Source organism: Euprymna scolopes, chromosome 22 (genome assembly GCF_053919585.1).
Source record: "Euprymna scolopes isolate OS-2025 chromosome 22, ASM5391958v1, whole genome shotgun sequence".
NCBI lineage: Eukaryota > Metazoa > Mollusca > Cephalopoda > Sepiida > Sepiolidae > Euprymna > Euprymna scolopes.
Genome location: NC_136503.1, coordinates 8,736,270 through 8,758,490, shown reverse-complemented (window position 1 = coordinate 8,758,490; position 22,221 = coordinate 8,736,270). Strand labels below are relative to the sequence as shown.

At 34.3% G+C, this 22,221-nt stretch overlaps 1 protein-coding gene across 22 annotated transcripts in view; it reads left to right on the top strand.

Moving 5' to 3' along the window:
* LOC145243881 (kinesin-like protein KIF13A) overlaps nucleotides 1–22,221 on the top strand; it is a 1,028,209-nt gene that overhangs the window by 886,467 nt on the left and 119,521 nt on the right. For all 22 annotated transcript variants that reach the window (XM_080106966.1, XM_080106962.1, XM_080106977.1 and 19 more), the window contains 3 exons: nucleotides 13,054–13,208; nucleotides 14,137–14,269; nucleotides 17,095–17,338. In XM_080106966.1, coding sequence (XP_079963092.1) covers nucleotides 13,054–13,208; nucleotides 14,137–14,269; nucleotides 17,095–17,338 — 532 coding nt within the window. The remainder of the gene's footprint in view (nucleotides 1–13,053; nucleotides 13,209–14,136; nucleotides 14,270–17,094; nucleotides 17,339–22,221) is intronic.

The window sequence follows — 22,221 nt, the reverse complement described above, 5'->3', positions numbered from 1 at the left end:
CAAGCTCTCTTCAGCCAATACTCATCTATTTTATAACCGGTTATAAATTAAGATAAATATATTAAGAATCAATTACATATCTGTCTGTTTATGAATGTTATTCAACTGAAAAGCAAAACATTTCAAGTGTTACATTTTAATCAATGTGACCCTCCCCAGCCATATTATAATTGGAGGGAGCCATATTTATGAAATGATGACAGATAAAAATCCTAGTTTTGAAATAAATCTTTTGAAAAAATGAAAATTATTTTCTCTGTGTACAATTTAAATTATATTTTTCACTATTTTGTAAATTTGACTCATTCCACGAAGAAGAACTCTTTGATTAAAACAGTCTACATAAGCCATTATCAAAATACAATAATTGAAATTTTGTTCCTTCATTTTATTAGTGTTAGAATGATTGATCAGAAATTGGAAAAATTTTAGAAATTTTTGGAGTATTGGAATCGTAAAAAATTTGTGTCAATTTTCCGATGCCAAAAACGATCTTTTAATTATTATTCTTTTTTTTAGTTTCATTTTCCATTGCTGATATTAACAATAAAATGAGTACTTATTGATTTTAAACTACCAGTAAAATTGAAATGTATAGATTACCCCCCCTCCCAAGGTGTATTTTTACATTTGTTAAAATCTATGCACATATTAGATGGGTGTTTATGGTCATCCAAAAATGTAAAACAAAACAAAAAAAAATAGCTAAATATTTGGAGATTTTAAAAGAATCAGTATTTGTATTTCAAACGAAATCTATAATTGTATTGAAATCATCCTATTGCTTTAAACACACATCTATCTATTGCCATATATATTTTATAACTTACTATATATATATATATATATATATATATATATATATATATAGGAAAACTGAACAAAATATAAAAGAAAAAAATTATGTTTAAAACAGCATCAGTGTTTTTATTTTTCAATTTCGTGTGTGTGTGTATATATATATAATTATTAGAAGGAACAAAATTTCAATTATTATATTTTTGTAATGACTTCATTTTTCAGTGAAAAAGACTTTCCTCCCCATGGCTAAGTGAAACGGGCCAAATTTATGAAATAATAAAAAATATATATAATTTCCACTCTAACCAGAAAAACTATTTCTTTTTTTTTTCTTTTTTTTTTTTTTCTTTTTTTTCAAAGAAATTATTTTTAAAATGACATATCTTTATTATTTTATACATTTGTCTCACTGCAATTTAATATGATTGGAGAAGGTCTCCTCGATGTTACATACATTGACTGACTCTACAAATATTCTATACATTCTGTTGGATTTTATCCTTATACAATCTTATATACACATGCACGTACACATCTATGCACAAATTTAATTGAAATAAACTTAGTTTGACTAAAATCTTATATTGAAGATATGGTTATGTATGTATGCATATATATTCATGCATTACACCACTAGTTTTTTTTTTTTTTTTTTTTTAATGATTGGTGACTGATTTTACTTGAAAATTACAAAAAAAAAAAAAAAACACAAAATTATTTCAAAGAATATCTTTTGCTTATAAAATCCGGTAGAGAGAAGGAGAGAAAATAACTAACTTATGATTTTTGATTCAACAGAGGCACAAGAGAAAAAAAAAAAAATCTGTTTTTCTTGGGTTTAGCAGCACAAATAAACAATAATCTTTTATTTTTGCAAAGAAGAAAGTATCTCCTGTTCATTGATTTAAAATTTTCAAAATTACTTTACAGGAGAAATTTATGATTTTATTGAAAAAAAAAAAAATGTTGCGATAGCAATTCTGGGGGAAAAAAAAGTCAGAAATGAACCTTTATCACTGTAAACAATTTAGGTGATTAAAATAGGATTTAGTCATGTTTTGGCAAAGTTAAATCGTTCTAGATGAAGGCATTATTTTTTGGTAGCAATCCACTGGCCCTAAAAAGCAAATGTGTATCCAGACCAACCCTTGTTGGAGTCTATTAAATAGACATTATTATATTACTGAATTTCAAAGGCAAGAAAAAAAACAAAACCTTAGAACTTTTAAATCTTTAAATGAACAAAAGTTTAAAAATATTTGTATATAACAGAATTCACAATAACTGAACATCATTTTGCTTCATCGTAAACTTTTGCCTACAAATTTGTGACTTAATAAAAACGTTTGTAATTGAAAAATTTTAGCAAAAACTATGTCCTTTCTACTACTAGTCTGAAGATATTTTTCTTAACACAGTATATTCTGTAGAATATTTGGTTCAAATCAAACGGATTTTGTTTGAATCTATTAAAGAATTTCCCTACTGAATATGAGGCATGTGGGAGTAAATAATTGTAGGAGAATAAAAATATCTGCTATCTTTGTGGAAGATGTAATTAGAAGAAGCAGCTTATTTGGAATAAATGTAAGATATTTGAAAATAAGATGAAATGATGCATATTTTCTGAAAACGCACATTAGGAGGTGCTCTAAGTCTTTAATGGAATAGGTTAGCATATGGTGCTTTTGGTTAAAATCTATGCTAGCCAAAACAGCAAGGAAAAAGTTGATTTTTATTATATAGAATAAGTGTACACACTCCCTTAAAAACTGATGGAAAATATTTTTCTTTGTTAGTGTTTGCATGAATATTTATATTCACACACATATATATATAGTAACATTTAAATTATTGCAATTAATAAAAAATAAAGGAGCAAGAGAGAAAAATAAGTGGAAAGTTTTTAAAAATAACTTAATATAGAAAACAAGAAGGAAAAATGGAAATAACCTAAATACTTGAAATGGAGTCATCTGACAGTTTTTACTTACTTTATTGTGATAAAGGATATATATGTGTGTGTGTAATTATTTTTTTACTATAATAATTAAATACCTACAGACACTAGTGTTTCATCCTTTTGGGAATCTTCAGTGCAGGGTGTCACGATTAACACCAGTCGAACGATCTCAACCTGGCAACACGAAACATCTGGCTTGATTAGCAGAGACCGTATCCATTCGGCTACCATTAACCGCGTGAAATAACATTGAATTTAAATATTTTAATTTTAAATGTTCTTTACATCAGTCAGACAGTGATCTAATCGTTATACAATGATCTATGCATATATATATATATATACACACACACACATACACATGGTAGCTTCCTCAGTCTTGAGACTATGGATACCCATCGTAAGGGTACCTGCTCATGAAATTTTTATGGCAGGAGCTGTGCAATCTACAATCATAACTTCGCATCGTTAAATACCAGTGGCAAGTGGAGGTTCAGGATAACTGAAAACAGTGCCCAGATAAGCGGAGAGTACATCCCGTGCTCAGAATTCCTAAATTGTCACCAATCTGGTTGTAGCCAGGCTCAACGTCGCTTAACTTCAGTGATCTGATGAGAACCGGTATGTCAACGTGATTATGCACAATTTTCTTTACAATAATTGTTTTCACATGGTTGTAATATGTCTACATCATGACTCTTGAGAATTAAAACTTGATGCATAGAAAGTAATTTCTAGCTTAAAGTTTAAAGGCAGAAATCAGGTATTATGATTTATTTGTGCTCCTCAACCAAAAGAAAAATACATTTTTCACATGCCTTGCTTTATCAAAGGCCCCTAACTTGAATTTGAAGATTAAAAAAAAAAAAAATGAAATTATTCTTGTTCTATTAATTGTAACCATAACAGGGGGTGGGGGTAACACTCACTCTGTGGATGCTAACAACATTAACGTCTTAACATGAAAATTGACAAATTTTGAATAGAACATTATCAGTTTTACCTTGAAGTTTTCATTTGGAAAAAACATTGTTTTAAAAAAAAAAGTGTTAAAATTTTGAGTTTTAGTTGAGACTTTTTAAATTTTAAAATAAGAACAGATCCATTCTTGAGATGTGTCCATTTTATCTGCACATATAACAATGAAAATGCCATTTCAAACTTAAGTAGAACAGACCAAGTAAATTGTTATTACAAACTTAGGAATAACAGACAAACTTTTAAAATGTGTGGTTATATATAAAACTTTTATTTCAAACTTATGTGTGACAAACCAAAGAAAATAATATTTCAAACTTAAGAGTAACTGACCCATGGATCGTGTCTTAATAAAGATTTTAAACTAAACCAGGACAGATTGACAAAAATCATGTCACACTTGACATATTTGATGAACTGGACCTCTCATAGAGTTGATTGATGCATCTATAAGATGTGCATTTATGGTGTATATGCTGTTTCAAACTTAAGCATGATAGACTGAATAGAATGCTGTTGCCCACTTCAGTCTGACAGACAAAGCCTATTAAAGAAATGGTTGGGCAATCTAAAATATGTTGTATTCATTTAATGTGCATGTTTGAAAATAAAAATGTTATTTTGAATGAAAAGAGGAGAGACTGATAGAAATACTTTTTCGAACATAATTAAATGACGTCTTGACACATCTAAAATAAGATGGGTTCGTTTCAAATTCTATTTCGAACTGAAGTGTGACATCCTGACAAATAGACCAACAGGCAGGGCATCTTTTAGAGATGCATAGACATATCTGAAACACTTAGTTTGGGATTAAGTTTTAAAAAACTAATTCTCGGAATTGATTGAATATTCTAAACGCTAAATAGAAAAACATAATTTCAAAAAACAAACTTATTGCTGCTTGCATCTTTGCCTGCTTGGCTTTACATATCTGCATGTTGTTTGGTAAGAGTTGTCTCCCCATGGCATCGGCTGAGCCTTCCAAGTACTGTCCACCAATCATTAATAGAGACCCACTCAACCAGCTGCCAAAGAGGACGACAACAAGATCAGCTTGGCATGTTTTATTAACTTCATCATTAATGCATTTCCCTGAGATAGCTGCCTTCATCCACTATCGTTAGTGGATGGGAGGTGGGATGAGGCACAGTAAACCTCTCTACACACTTTCAACGCATTCTTATAACACTTCACCATTTTGTATGAAATGACTTTCAAGTGGCTCTTTTTAGCCAAAGTGGATGGAAAAGAAACTTGCATGTGTTCACTAACAATGTTGGATGGGGTTAATATAACAAATTGGTAGAACTAACTTTGGGATCTACTTATTCAACCTTTACTTATATACCTACTTATTTAATATTTTCAGCATTTATATGGATTGATGGTCTTATCAGCATTGCTATTTATATTCTATGTTTCTGCCAATGTGGCCACTTGACTTTTTCCGATGCATTATGCATTCATGGTGATGTTTGTCTAATATTTAAACATGACTAGCAGAGCTCTATGAAAATGTTATGGTTGTTTACCTACGGTGATGACAGAATCCTATTTATGACATCTAGTTCAATATTGGAGCAATTCATTTTTAAACATGTAAAGCTAAAATTTTTTCCACCAATGACAATCAGATATTTTTAACATTTCATCTTTGGTGATTTAAACTGAACAATGAAAGTAGTGCCATGTTGTGGGTAGACGCATTCAATCATATTTGAGCTATTTTGCTTTCTCATGATATTTCTCAGCACTAGAACTTATACTTGAATCTTTGATACATACAATCAAAGAATAGGCCCAGGGCATCACTATGCTACTGCACAAAGATAATAATGTACATAAAAATGAAAATAGATGAAACATATTGTTATTAATTAGTTGCATATTATGGTCGACTGTGGTTTCCTCCATAACATTCACAAATGATCAACAACAGTCATATTTAAATACAGGGGAAAATGTCACCACAAATGAACAATGTAAGGATTATTCAAAAATTTATAAGCCTCACAGAAAAAGGATATTTTCACCATGAAATAATTATCCAATGTAAATGGTTACTTAAACTACTTGGTACTTGTGCATTTAACAAACCAGACGTAACTCAGTATTTGCTCGGCTTTGTCCGGTGCATGACATCAACAGCTCGGGGTTTGCTGCTGTCTGACGAAACATGGTCATCAGCCAATCAAAGTGCTGCACGCTTAGTGTCAACTCAAAGCGCTTGCGCGCAGCAGACAAGAATTTCAATATGGGCGTTCAAGATGGCAGCGACTAATAATCTCCAGCGTGAATGTGGGTTGCGGTCACACCACACAATTGTGGACTGGAAGAATTTCCTGTGAGATATATGCCAGGATTACTTTCTCAGGAATCCCTGGCAGATAGGAGGCACAGGCCATACGGTCGAAATCAACAAATCTGTCTTCAATCACCGGAAACACAACGTCAGCAGACATCTAACACCGGTCTGGGTCCTCGGTGGATACGCCGACCCCGCTGAAAAGGAGGGTCTTTTGGTTAATGTACCAAATAGGAATGCCGAAACCCTCCTTCCACTAATAAGAAAATACATTCTGCTGGGAACCACGGTCATATCAGACTGTTGGAGGGCTTACAGCAAAGTGGGAGAAGAGGGGTATCACCATTTAACGGTGAACCACCACCACAGCCTTAATTTTTTAGATCCCGTAACACAGGCAACAACAAATTATGTAGAGCGTGGAAGGAAGCAAACAATACAATAAACGAGAATGTAGAACCAACCGGGAGCTTCTGGGCACATATCTTTTAGAGTTTATGTGGAGATAAAAGTTTGGTAGGCTGCCATTTGACTCCATATTAACCCACATTGCCGAAAGCTACTCCATTGGTAAGGAGCTTCCTATCAAATTTGCTATCTCATCTCCGTCAACTTTGTCGTCTGATGTCCTTCAAAAGTCTGAGGAAAATACATCCTCCTGAGAAAATATGTTCCTGGCAAAAAAACAAAGAACAAAAAAAATCTCGCGGGGATTCTGGTTTAAAAAAAAAAAAAAAAATGTCTTTGTTCCTGGCAACAAAAAAAAAAAAAAAGAAAGTTTTGTTCCTTTCCTTTTTCTTACGATTTTTTTTCTTTTTTTATGAATATAGTTGAAAAAGAAACGTTTCATAAAAAACAATTACTAATTATTTGTTTATAAAAAATATATATCCTACAAATATCATTTTTGTTTGTTATTTTACGTAAATAGTTGAAAAAAAAACGTTTCATTAAAAAAAATTACTATTATTTGTTTACAAAAAATGTTTTATATGTATTTATTTTGTAAACAGAAAACAATTTCAAACAATAATACTAATAATAATAAAAAAAACATAAATGAACGATAGGTTTTTTCTTTTTATTTATTTTTTGATGTTTCTACATTTACAATTTCATTTTACAGTTATTTTGTAGCGTTTTATTTTATCAGTAACGCTCGGTTTTATCCGGCTGTTGACATCATGCGCCGGACAAAACCAAGCAAATGCTGAGTTAGTCTGGTTCGTTAAATGCACAAGTACCAACTACTTAACAATAACATTAATAAATCTGGTTCGATTGGCTGGACTAATAATTTATACCAAGTGATATAACTAAATATAACTAAAATGTTCTTTCCTGGATGAAGCTTGGAACTGTACACCTGAAGAAAGTTAGAGGATACATCAGTAGGAATGCAGGTTGAAATAAATGCATAGATTGAGGAGAATGGGGAAAAATAATTTTAATAATTCCTCATCCCTAAAATCAAAACAAAAAAGTAAATTCATCAAATTTTTCATTTCAGTACAAGTTTGTAAATTGTTGAAGAAGTTAACTTGAAATATTTGTGCTGTTCGATCATTTGAATATGAAAAAAAAATATGAATTATTGATATCATCTGAACAATTAATCTTATTTTCAGTGTCATTTTTGCAGTGTTTCGTTCAATGTGATCTTCAACCTTTTTCAACTGCATTCTTTCACTTTGGAATCTGTATAGATTTCAAACTGAATCTTTTATGTAATACATGAAGGTAGATTGTTCTCATTCTGCCGAGCATTATCTGCTATGAAGTGTTAAATTGTTTCGGAGATGGGTATATTTGCTGATGACACCACTCTCTATAACAGGCATGAGGGGAAAACAAATGAACACATATCTAAGGAAATGGCAGAAACACTAGAGGATGACCTCCAATCTGTAGTGGAATGGGGACAAAAATGGATGATCATATTCAATGCTGCCAAGACTAAACTTGTTTCCTTCAATAACTACAAGAAACCTTCTCTACCACCAATAGCAATGGCCAAGAACACATTACCTGAAAGTACTTCCTTTAAATTCCTTGTCCTAACGTTTACAGGGAACATGAACTGGAATAGATACATTGAGAGCATTGCCAAGGCTGCTGCAAAGGTGGGCTCTCTCTATCATGCTAGAAAATTATTTATGCCTGAAAGTATTCTATACCTCTATAAAGCCACCATTCGCCCATGTATGGAGTACTGTTGTCACATTTGGGCTGGTGCATCTGCTGCTTGTCTGTCACTCCTGGACAGGGTTCAAAAGAGTCGCCAACCTGATAGGTCAGGATCTATCAGGTTGGCGACTCTCTTTTGAACCCTGTCCAGGAGTGAGAGACAAGCAGCAGATGTACCAGCCCAAATGTGACAACAGTACTCCATACATGTCATCTAGGCTTCAGTCTCTGTCCCATCGACGAAATGTTGCATCCCTCTGCCTGTTCTACAAGTATTTTAATGGTGAATGCTTTGACGAACTACAAGCATTTGTACCTCCTCGACATGACTACCTCCGACAAACAACTAAGTCCAACCCATTTACAGTAGAGATCCCTAGGTGCAAGAAAGCCTTCTATCCAATAGTTTCTTGCCCAGAACTGCAAGACTTTGGAACTCCCTTCTGGGATTCTGATTTCCCAACAATTCAAGTGTCATGGGAACAAACATCTTGCTACTTATGTCCCTGATAGTAGCCCCCTACTTCAAAGTGGCACTGTGCCTTGTTTAGGGTGAAAATTGATTAAAGTAATTTTTAGTTTAATTTTAGTTATTATCGCCTGTAATAAGGATTGAACCTTCCACACCGAAAGAACTCTCTCTTGAAACTGATTGGACTCATAGCACAATAGATAAAACTTGGTCTGGGTTATGTTTTTCTGAATCCTCGCTTCAGACGATAGTAACGTAGAAATAAAATATAACTTAACATTTCTACAGAGTTATGCTTGATTATATTAAGAGTTCAGTTTGAAATTGCCTAAAAATTGCAGAGTTTAAAAAGGTGCACCTGAAGATTACATTGTAAAATACTGACCAAGATGAAATTATTAGTGCAAATAATAATAATAATAATAATAATAATAATAATAATTGACCATTATCTAAAAATATTTTGAAATATAGAAAATTTGTTTGCAAATCAAATTGAAGACAAAGAATTGTAAGCATCAATTGATCAAAAAACACTAATGCTAATGTTTTTATTCTCATACTGAATATTATTTGAAACAAATCTCATGCGGGGAGGCCGGTGAATACCCACTGTCATGTCTACAATAATTTATATTTCTTGTAGAAAAAACAGAATTATTAAAGTGTTAACATTACATATATAAAATGAATTTCCTGCCAATTGCTGCTATTGTAATCTGTATTAAAAAAATGACTGTTACGGATATTTTTATATATTTGCATGCAACATTTTTATGATTTCTTTGTACAAAGTACTGATCAGTGTTATGTAGGCAACCGATTCATTATGTTATACTCTAGTAAACTTTTTTAAATGTAAGAAACAGACTTAATACAACACAAGTTAATTGTAATAGAAATCAAAGCAATAAAAAAATGTCGAGCTAAAGAATGGAACAAAAGTTTCAGCAATAAAAGTAGAAGAAACATAGATAAATAAAAGTAGAAGAAACATAGACATAATAGTAAATCCAGGTAAGTTGTAATGATCTACTCGTGTTTCTTAGAAAGACTTGCTCTCATTAATGTTTTTTAAAGAAAATAATTGCATTATGTGTGTATATTTATTAAAATGTTTGACAAAAAAATGTTGACAGATTTTTTTTTTTTTTTAATTTGGGGAAAACTATTAAATTTTTCAAAATAAATTTTTGAAAACTTCTGTTTCAGGTTTTATGATTGAATATATTTTTTTTTTTTCTTTAAATGTGTCTGTTTTTAAAATGGTTGCCTAAAAACTGGATACCTACCATAATGCTTGTTTCATCTGATCTTTGGGCTGCAATGTTTGCAGAAATGCATCTTTTTATCATTAGTGGAGAGGGGGACAGGGTTCATGCTGAGGTCTGACAGGAAGTTGAAACATTCATTGAAGAAGGACAAGAAATACCTTTTCACTTAACATCTCTATATCAGCATGCATAGCTAGTGATTAGTCTATATATTAATACGGTCTTCCATCATCGTCATATGTTAACAAAAATCATGCAGGCTCACTCGATAGCAACCAACATATATATATATATATATATATATATATATATATATATATATATATATATATATATAAATAAATAAAGCAGGAAAGAGGGGACTCCAGGGTTAAGGCTGATGAGGAAAAGAAAAAAGATTGATGCAGGAAAAAGAAAAATAATGTTATATCATTTTAGAAAAAGAGAGAAAGAAACATCAGTTGTAAATGAGAAAGAAGTACAACATTGTATGTTCATGTGTTTTGAAAGTATATTTTCTATTTTTTTTTTTTTTAATGACAATCGCACCAGACAAGGAATGAAGCTACTTGATGTAAGAAACTAAAAAAAAGGGTTGTTTTTTTTTTATATATCACTTGTGGATTAAAAATTAAAAAACAATAAGTGACAGATGGATAGATTCCAAACTCCCAAAACAGCAATTTTGCCCCTTTGTCAGAAACATTGCTCATGCAAAAGATAAAATAAGAAGCAAGAGTTACAAAGTTGGCAAAAGTAAACCAAAGGTCCACTGTATACTCTTCTTTTATGGGTGAGTATAGTTAAAAAAATTCGTTTATTTTTTAGAATAACTAGATGATTTCTTAATGATGATTTTTTTTTTTTTTTACTTGGAATTCACCACTTATCAGGCCCGAAGGCCTCTCAAGGATAAGGGTTAATGAATGTAAGGTGGTAGTGTAGTAATCGTTAATCGTGTAGAATTTGATTTGGAGACGGTTCAACAAAAACTTGCTTATCTTGGATTTGAAGACTACTGTGTTGTATTAAACCACAAAGCAGGCAAGTGGAACAGTGTTCCACAGGCGGGCAGTTGAAGCTTTGTTCACGGAATCTGTGTTTAGATTTAGGCACAGATAGAGAAAGAGGGGGGGGGGATCTTATGTAGTGGCTGTAGCTATTGAAGTGTTTTTTGTGAAAGTTTAGTAAGAGGGAACCATAGATTGGAGTTCAGTCGAGCACTTGCATCAAAATAATGAATTATATTTCTGCATGAATTAAATGCTTGTTTTGTTTGCTTTCGTTTGTGGATGGGGGAAAGGGTGTTAATGAATGTAAAAGTAATCAAAGTGAAACATATTTACTTAAATTAACCGTGGAATTTCCACAGGTACTGATGGTATAATTTAATACACTTAACCATGAATTTATTTCCTACGAGTTGCTTCCTGCTATCATCAGTTCAGATGTAAAGCCATCTGAACGTCTCTATCTATGTGGACCTTGTGATTTTTTTCCCATACTTTTCTTAGCTGAATCTCTTAAATGTTACTTTAAATCTTCCTGTCACATGATAAAACTCAGCCAGTTAGAGATGCCTATCTTTGCAGATGGTGCCATGAGAGGAAATTATGCTCAAACCTTGTCAATTATATCTTAAACTTTGCATGTTTAACTTCAAAAGACATTCTTGCTAGATAATATGGAAGCCCATAAAAATAGACCAAGACATTTTCGCCTACTATCGGTTTGAGAGGGCTGTTTTTAGAATCGGTTTCCTCCTCGGTATTAAAACAAGAAAAAGTAATTTCTTGTTTTGAATCTACCCTCCCCCTCCTCGAATTCCTCAATTTTTTTCCTTTTTATCTCTATAGCTTTAGGAATTGTAAATTAATTGTATGCAACAGAGCTTCTTCAATTTATCCATATTTTTTCTCCTATTTTAATTTTCTGCAAAATATATTGAAAATGAAACCAAGCTTTAAGGCAGCTAAAGATGAGAATTAAAAAAAAGGGGTGGGTGGAGGCATATAGAAAAACTATAAACTAAATTGCGAGGTTTCTTGTAATCATAGAATTGCAATACTAATCATTTTAAAGCAACGTTATTAGCAATCCCGGTTAACCAATAAGATTATGCGTTTCTTTTTTTTTCTTTTTTTTTTCTTTTTTTTTTATTCACCCCCCACCCTTTTAAATCAAAATTATTTTTTATTTTGTGTTAATGTTAAAAAAATAAAAACAACAACAATCAAATATTGCTTGGAGAATATGTATCAAGTACAGAATAGAAAAACAACCAATTGAAAATTTAAAGTAAAAGAGCATGTGAGTAAGATGGGCAATTGTGTGTGCGAATAATAACGATTCAAAGTATTTGCATAAAAATTTATTAAAGTATTATGACCAACAATAATTCTGTGAATATTGAGTCCTGCAGATAAACGAATAAATGAGCTGATTTCCATTTAGACTTTATGCAACTTCAAACACTCTGGCTATCACTTTCTCATTTTAGTTAAGGGCTTGCTTTTCTCTCTCTCTCTCTCTATCTCTATCTCTCTCTCCACCCCTCTCTCTCTCTCTCTTTCTCTCTCTCTCTCTCGTTTTTATCTCCATTGGATCTTTTTTCCTTTATCTTTTTTTCTTTCAATCCATTTTAATTCTTTCTATCTTACTATATTTTTTGTTCTCGTTTTCATTATCGCTCTCTACCTAGTTATGATATTTATCCTCTTCCCCATTTTGATTCTCTTTCTCTCCTGCTTTGATTCTCTCTATAATCCTTGTTGTGATTACTTCATCAAGTAATTCTCATTATTACATCATCTCTATTCCTTTTTTTGGTTCCTCCCTCCCCTTATTTTTTACCCTTCCTTCTATTTATCCTACTTTTCTTGACACTAATGGTTGGTCACTGAATATTTGGTAATAAATTCCTTGAAAACCTTTCTTTTTTATCTGTTTATATTTTTTTTATTAAAAATATCATGCTTTAAATTGATTCTCCTAATTCTAATTTGTATTCATTTTTTCATAAAAGCCTCCTTACAAAAATTGACATTTTTTTTTCAACAATTATTTGCAGGATTTCAAGGTGTGTGTCACTGAAGAATTCATTGAACACGCTTCTGAAGGGGCACTTTCTATTGAGGTATGGGGCCATCGCAACCCTGGTTTCAGCAACAACAATACTTGGGACCCTGACAACAGACAAGCTAGGTCTCGTTCATTACTTGACAGGTAATTAATCTCCAGCAGAACAAACTTGGATGTTAATGAATTCTTCTATTCAAATGCAAGATTCTTTAAAAGCCTCTCCAAACTGATCATATGATTAAAATATTGCTAACTTTCATGAATATCTTAAAAATTATAGTCATAATTATCAACAAAATGAGATAATTTCTCATTTTAAATATGAACTTCTGAATTGTGAAGTTAAAATTTAATAAATATATTTAATAATTATCACAGGCATTAAAATATTGACTCTACTATATTAAAATATGATTATTTATAGATCTCCTTTAATAGTTGAAGTGTTTTTTATTATTATATATAACATAAACATTAATTTTATTAAAAAATCATTAATTTTTTCTTTATATAATATTTTTGAATTTTTCCTACTTCAGTAAAAAAATTGCAACATTTCTTGCTATAAATAAGAATGTAAACACCATTGATTAGTCATTTCCTTTGCATTTCTGAATTCTATAATATACATTGCAACATGTTTTCATGTTTTAAGAAAATATTTGGCATTTAACAATGGCTGCTATTTGTTTTGATAAGGATTTTTCAGTCACTATTAGTTTTTCTGAACACTGAAAGATTTTTTTTCCCTTAAATTCTGTTCTGATGAAAAATATTACTATAATTATTTTTAATACCTACAGACACTAGTGTTTAATCCTTTTGGAAATCATCAGTGCAGGGAGTCACGATCACCACTGGTAGGGAGATTGGAACCTGGCCACAAAGCTATCTATGACTCCATTAGCAAGGAACGTTAACCGTGGCGAGAATATAGTTGAAATTAACATTTATCTAAAGTGTAAATGTAATTCAAGAAGGCCGAGAGTAATCATACAAACCCAACGTGTTTAATCTCTAGTTATGAATTATCATCTTGAAAACTAATATTATAATGATGTCTCTTTTGCAGGTGGAATGAAGTGATGCGTAAAATTGAGTTCTGGGTAGAAGTCCATGAACTAAATGAACAAGGCGAATACACTGCAGTGGAAGTAACACCTAAACCAGAAGTGCCTTCTGCTGGAGTCTTTCAACTTCGACAGGTGACAATCACAATTTATTTACTTTCAATTTTGCCGATTTTTTTTTTTTTTTTAATACATATTTTAGAATTTTAGAATATTTTCCATTCTATTTTTTCAATATATTTTTTTATTACATAACTCATATTTAAAAGATTTCCATTAAATTGAGAATTGAATCAAAATTTTATAATGTGCTTAATGACAAAACTAATAAACCTAAGGTAATTAGATTTTAGTTTAAATTAAGGTTATATTAGTGTATAAAATAATGTGTAGTAGCTATTCTGTCCTGGATCAGAGCAATTCCTTCTAGACTGAGGTAATTTAAATTGTTCTAATCCAGAGTGCCCTTTTTGGGGAAAATGGATTTCCTCCACATTAAAAACTTACCATGTCCAACTTTTTTCTTGTGAGGAGACAAATGAATAGGGACTCTTGTGTGTGGAGGTAGAGAATCAAAGCTGGGAAATAATCTCAAACTGACACTCCACTTGAGAGATGGAAGCTAAGTAAAAAAAAAAAGAAAAAAATGAAGCTCAGCAGTTGTTTTAAGAACACACACACACACACACACACACACACACACACACACACTACTTAAGAAATTGGTGACTCTTGACTCTGATCTTAAATGCAATAATTTGTCTACAAACAGTTGACTTTTAAAAAGCATAGGTTTGGAGTCAGTTGAATAGAAATCTGACTCTAAAAAGAATTTATAAATAAAAGGGAAAAAATTGGTTTTGATTCCTGCAAACAATTGTCTATTCAGACCATTCATGCTGCATGAATGCACCTATCACATGGAGCATCCATATGTAATTGTTTTTTTTTTTTCATGTGAAAACATCAAAGAATATGTAGCAGATTAAATTTTTTTTTTTTCGTTAATAGCCGAGATAGTAAAAGCATTTCATTCTATTTATGTTTTCCCTTTTGAAAATGTTGAATTGTATTTTTTTTTTTTTTTTTTTTTTTGTGTTTTTTTTTTGTCATTCTTTGTCTATTCTTGTCTTTTATTAAAACTGATCTCTTTTGCTGACTATACAAAAAATCATTACATTTCCTCATTTTATGGTCATGTTTTCCAATTTCCTCTTAACTTTTCAGAATCATGTTTGCTATCAAAACGGACATAAAAAATGTTTGTCATTCTAGGAATTTTTATTCAATACTAACTTGATTTACCTGATGTTGCCCGGATGACAACAGTGAAAAGCCGTGGTCCGAGGGGGGGGGGGCTTATTAAAAAATAATTGAAAATATAAATATGCTTATGTTTTTTGAATAAGATTTTTTTCAATTCATTTTAGTTTTCCCTGATTTTATTTTTCATGTCAATAAATAAAGAAATTTGATGTATTTATCGTAGTTAAGTACAGACAGAAAACACAAAGACACTTATTTGATCATTTTATTAAAATAAGATTGTAACATGTATTCTTTATGTCTCTTTTATGAGCATAATGTGTCCAACATGTACATCAGATCAACTCATCAGGGGAATAGTGAATGACACACTCCAATGACTGAAGAGATATCTATATATATATACTTTAATTATATTTTTATCTTACATATATATAAAAATATGCTTATGGCAAGTAAGCTACATTGTGTGCCACTCCTAAAAGTTTGTCGATATTCTTGCCAACATTATTAACATGAATTGTTTTTGTCTGAGACCTTTTTTTTTTTTTAATTTTTTTTGAATAATAATTAAAGAGTTATAGTCTATGCATTGAGGTGATGTAAGGTCATTGAGATGATGTTGCATGGTGAGGTTTTCATGAGACTAGAATTGGAACGTTGATATAATACTTGTACATGAAACAATGTTTCTTACTATCCTCCAAATCATTAAAGAGATTCTATAACAACACAGCTGATATATGATCCCATATGTTGCATGACGCCTTCCAATTGCACCGAATTTAACTCACAAGGTTTGGATTGACTCCTTACATATGGTTTTCAGGCACACATACAAACATATTTACACAAGTTACAAACCTTTTAAACAAGACAGGAACAAAGGGCTGGGGGTAACAAGAACAAGCATAAGACATGAACTAAAAAAATAAAATATTAGAAAATTGAAAATCAATGTATTTTTATTTTTTTAACCCTTTACTGACAAATTGTACATTCAAGTTGCCTTTCAAAAAAACAAAAAGAAACAATATTTCTTACTATTATGGCTTGTCAGCTCAACTGGTCTTCAAAGTACAGGTCTGTGCATGGTTCAACAAATGAATAAGGAGTTTATGTTCTTGCATAAATTGCACACTAACTTCCATCACATGTGGGTTTCATGCTTAAAAAAAAATTTTATTGCAGAAAAAATTCCGGCAGTTAAAGGGTTAAATGTTGTAACATTATGATTTACTGTAGAACCCTTGGATACTACATTAATCCAATCTTGGGTTGGGATCATTAGGTGAAATCGCCATATGGTGGGGCCTAAGCAAAATTTTATACAGTACATATAAAAAATTAGTAACAAAATGCAGCACAGTATATAATACATATGTATATAATCAAATTACATTATAAATAACACCATAAGGTGGTGGCAAATACCATAACCATGGGCTGGGAAAAAACACTGTATTCCACATCGTAACCTGAAAAAAACGTATCCCAGGGTAACTGTATCCCGGGATTCCACTGTATATGGTTTCAGTATCGAGCAAATATTGTAAAATCTGAAAAGACATATTTAAAATATTTACGTATCAATACTTTTGACAAGTCTACTATGAATAAATTTTATATTCAATTGTAATATTTGGTTGGTAAGAAATTGGTTATTGGAATTTTTTATTTCTGTTTCTTTTCAGGGTCACTCGCGACGTGTAATGGTTCGTGTCAAACCCGTGGCCAACTCTGGAACTCTACCTTTAATCTGCGAATCCATAGTGTCCATTTCGATAGGCTGCATCTGTGTGCGCTCTAAACTACAAAAAGGTTTGGACAGTTACCAGGAAGAGGATCTAAATTTGCTGGGTGACCGCTGGTCTGAAGCCCTTATGAGACGGAAAGCTTACCTTGCAGAACAATTCCAAAAGCTAATTAACAAACAAGGTTAGTCAAAAGCAGATTTTGAAACCTCAATCTGTTAGCCTTTTTCATAAACAATACATAAAACATGTAATCGTGTGCTGAGGAAAGAGATGATTGTTCATCTTTTGATTTTCCTCCGACAATGGTCTTTGCCATGGAAACAACTGAACTTCTTTTCTTTTTTTTTTTTCATGGAAACGCCAAAATTCATTAAAAATTGGCAAACATTATTTCTGTCAAGGCTGTATTTTCTGTTCTAAATTGTTCTCTGAATTTCTCTGGAAGATGTCAAATCCTTGTTTTGATTTTCAACCACATTCCTACTAAGGACAAATTACATGATTGGAACTCCCTCTAGTGTCAGAACCAGTCAATTCTAAGGTAAATGACTCTAGGTCCTATGACAGTATGTAATAATATGTCTTTAATCTATTTATAAATAATTTATAATAAATAAATTAATTTTCTATCTTTTATAACCAAATATGAGTTTTTGACAAAGAATTTACAGTATAAACACCAGAGTATGATTAGTACATGAATTGAAGAATCAAGTTTTTCATAACATTTTTGAAACAAATGAAGACGGCGGTCTCTCTATACTATGCTAGAGGGTTAATTACACCTGAGTATCTTATACTTCTACAAAGCCACTATCTACCCATATATGGAGTAGTGTTGCCATATTTTGGCTGATGCATCAACCTTTCTCTCTTAGATAGGGTTAAAAAAATAATTGCCAACTTGATAAGTCCTGCTCTGTCAACCAAACTCCAATCTTTATCTCATCTGCCTATTTTGCAAGTATTTTAATGCAAGGTGCTCTGAACTCCACATCCTTGTACCCTCAACACAGTAGATACCTAGATGTCAGAAAGCCTTTTACTGTAATAGTTTCTTCTCTCAAACTGTTAGACTTTGAAATTCCTTCTCATGTTCCTGCTTCCCTTTCTGTACTGACATGCAGAAGTGCAAGTGTACTATGAACAGATATCTTGCTGTTCAACTCTATATAGTCACTCTAAAAATTATGTCCTAAATTGTAGCCCCCCTCCCCCATCCAAGTGGCCTTGTTTTAGATAAAATAACAATTAAAAAAAGACTGCTTCCGGGTAAATAAAATCACTCAACAACTGGTCTACTTTGCTTAGTCAGCGCCCCCACCCCTCTTATTGTCGGAAAAGTCTAAATTAGTCTCAGATGCCTGTGGCATCTCCACATGTAGTGGAGTACAAAGCAAACTGTTATCCTTTTTTCTTTTGTTTCCATGTTCTTTGAATAGCTTTAAACACCTACAATTCGTTTTGTTTGTAAACAGCCAGTGTATGATGCTTACTTTTGTTTCTAAGAAGAAAATGATTTATTTATTGCAATCCAATTCAAAGCCATTTTTCTGCCTGTTTCTAATGATCTTGCATGTGACCTTCTGCAAATTAGATAACTTTCCGGAAACCGCAGACTGCTCTTTCCCTAGGCAAGTTAATTATGCCATCTCTTCCATTTTTAACTAGTGGATAAGGGAGAGCAGAAAAGGATTGTTATAAAATCATTTTGAATAGTTGGGTCATTTGCTGACCTTCTTAACATTGTATTGCTGTGTGTCTTTACTAGAATGGTTGACATTCAGCATTAGCAGAAGCAGTGATGAAAAGCTACTAAATCCATATATTTTACTGTTCTCTCTCTTCCATCCCCTCTCTCTTCCATCCCCTCTCTCTTCCATCCCCTCTCTCTTCCATCCCCTCTCTCTTCCATCCCCTCTCTCTTCCATCCCCTCTCTCTTCCATCCCCTCTCTCTTCCATCCCCTCTCTCTTCCATCCCCTCTCTCTTCTTCCCCTCTCTCTTCTTCCCCTCTCTCTCTTCTTCCCCTCTCTCTCTTCTTCCCCTCTCTCTCTTCTTCCCCTCTCTCTCTTCTTCCCCTCTCTCTCTTCTTCCCCTCTCTCTCTTCTTCCCCTCTCTCTCTCTTCTTCCCCTCTCTCTCTCTTCTTCCCCTCTCTCTCTCTTCTTCCCCTCTCTTCTCTCCTTCCCCTCTCTCTCTCCTTCCCCTCCTCTCCCTTCCCCTCTCTCTCTCTCTTCCCCTCTCTCTCTCTTCCCCTCTCTCTCTCTCTCCTTCCCCTCTCTCTCTCTCTCCTTCCCCTCTCTCCTCCCTTCCCCTCTCTCTCTCTCCTTCCCCTCTCTCTCTCTCCTTCCCCTCTCTCTCTCTCCTTCCCCTCTCTCTCTCTCCTTCCCTCTCTCTCTCTCCTTCCCCTCTCTCCTCTCTCCTTCCCCTCTCTCTCTCTCCTTCCCTCTCTCTCCTTCCCCTCTCTCTCTCTCTCTCCTTTCCCCCCTCTCTCTCTCTCCTTCCCCCCTCTCTCTCTCTCTCTCCTTCCCCCCTCTCTCTCTCTCCTTCCCCCCTCTCTCTCCTTCCCCCCCTCTCTCCTTTCCCCCCCTCTCTCTCTCTCCTTCCCCCCCTCTCTCTCTCTCCTTTCCCCCCTCTCTCTCTCTCTCTCTCCTTCCCCCCTCTCTCTCTCTCTCCTTTCCCCCCCTCTCTCTCTCCTTTCCCCCCTCTCTCTCTCTCTCCTTTCCCCCCTCTCTCTCTCTCTCCTTTCCCCCCCCTCTCTCTCCTTTCCCCCCTCTCTCTCTCTCCTTTCCCCCCCTCTCTCTCTCTCCTTTCCCCCCCTCTCTCTCTCCTTTCCCCCCCTCTCTCTCTCCTTTCCCCCCCCCTCTCTCTCTCTCCTTTCCCCCCCTCTCTCTCTTCTTTCCCCCCTCTCTCTCTCTCTCTCCTTTCCCCCCTCTCTCTCTCTCTCTCCCTTCCCCCCCTCTCTCACTCTCTCCTTTCCCCCCTCTCTCTCTCTCTCTGTCCTTCCCCTCTCTCTCTCTCCTTCCCCTCTCTCTCTCTCTCCTTTCCCCCCTCTCTCTCTCTCTCTCTCCTTCCCCCCCCCTCTCTCTCTCCTTCCCCCCCCTCTCTCTCCTTCCCCCCCCTCTCTCTCCTTCCCCCCCTCTCTCCTTTCCCCCCTTCTCTCTCTCTCCTTCCCCCCCTCTCTCTCTCTCCTTTCCCCCCTCTCTCTCTCTCTCTCCTTCCCCCCTCTCTCTCCTTTCCCCCCCCCTCTCTCTCCTTTCCCCCTCTCTCTCTCTCTCTCCTTCCCCCCCCCTCTCTCTCTCCTTTCCCCCCTCTCTCTCTCTCCTTTCCCCCCCTCTCTCTCTCTCTCCTTTCCCCCCCTCTCTCTCTCTCTCCTTTCCCCCCCTCTCTCTCTCCTTTCCCCCCCTCTCTCTCTCTCCTTTCCCCTCTCTCTCTCTCCTTTCCCCCCTCACTCTCTCCTTTCCCCCCCTCTCTCACTCTCTCCTTTCCCCCCTCTCTCTCTCTCTCTCTCCTTCCCCCTCTCTCTTCCTCCCCCTTTGTCTTGTAGGTATCTCCGGGAGGAGAAAATGTTTATGGGAGTAAACTCAGAAACTAAATCCAGATTGGAGCCCTCTATGGTGGTCGGATATCACAGTTATCTCTTTACGGCAGCTCCTGCAGTCAAGCTGGTGCTCTCCTTTAAATCACATCAATGAGGCAGAAAGGGGAATTGTGATATTTGGACAGCTTGAGATTTCTATACAAATTGCCCAGGAATGTGTTGTGAAGAAGCCACTTCTGTGTTGCTGTTTACAACATCAGAAACAACATGGGAGATGGCAGTTATGAGTTATAAGCTAAAAATGATTGCAGAAGTTTGTCTGCAATGGTGAGAGGGATCATTGCAATCCCTCTGGTCAGCTAATGTCCACATCAAGTTAGGTAGCTACAAGCCAGAAATATGCTAAACCACCATAGTCTGCTTCATTGGATGCTAAAACGAGTTCTTTCATATTTGTATTGTTTTGATTGTTTGGACAATTATCCTCATCTTGGGTGTTATTAACACAATGTTTCGGTCATTGAAACCTACAATCTTTGTCGGGTATAAAATCCATGCTTTCTTTCAACTAAGGAAAAAAGGTTAGCTCTGTATTGTAAGAAATCGGACTGTGGGTTTGAGAGTGTGTCCGTAGATTATAAAAAAAAACAAAAATTTTATTTTATAATTTAAGGAAACACCCTCAAACCCACGGCCCGATTTCTTACAATACAGAGCTAACCTCTTTTCCTTAGTTGAAAAGAAAAAAAAAAAAAAAGTCGTAAGTTGCAATGACCGAAACATTTTTTGCCAATAGATGAGAATAATTGTTTAAAACAATCAAAACAATACAAACATTCATATCTCATCTCAATTCAGATCTGCAAGTTCTTTTATGTTAAATCTGGAAATTGTCACGTATAAATATATTATCTTTTTTTTATCATTTCAAATGTTCTTTTGCTTTGAACTCCAATCTTTGCTAAACTTCAACAAAAATAAACACTCAACTAGCTACAACTGTAACCCCTACAGGGCGGCTCAGATGCACAGGCTTGTTAGAAGTGCAACCAATGCCGATCCCTGTGGCATTACCTGTGTTCTCGTCTAGTGGTTGAGTTCGTCGCCGTGATCCGCTCACTGTTTCCAATATTGATCCGGCTTCCAAACTGTCAACAGGGCTGTCTGAAAAATAGACTGCACTCAACAACGGCGTTTTCAAAACAAAGAAATGAAGTCAATGATTAACTGGCTTTTCTTGACATAAAATAATTATTGCTTTCAACTTTACAAATAGCATATACACAACTGACTTAGTTACTTATACAGATTGGGGCTGGTGGTTTTTAACAAAGTTCTTCACCTTTCTATTGTCAGTATACAGGGAAGAAAAAGTTCCCAGAGACGCGTGCTATTAGGAGGGGGCTGTCGCCAAGACGCATAGCAAAGTGTGTGTCTTCAGATCTTTACTTCACATTTTATCAGTATCGGTTGGTTGCAACCCCTCCTCTCCCAATACGTCCTCAAGTGGCGGTCAACCAATC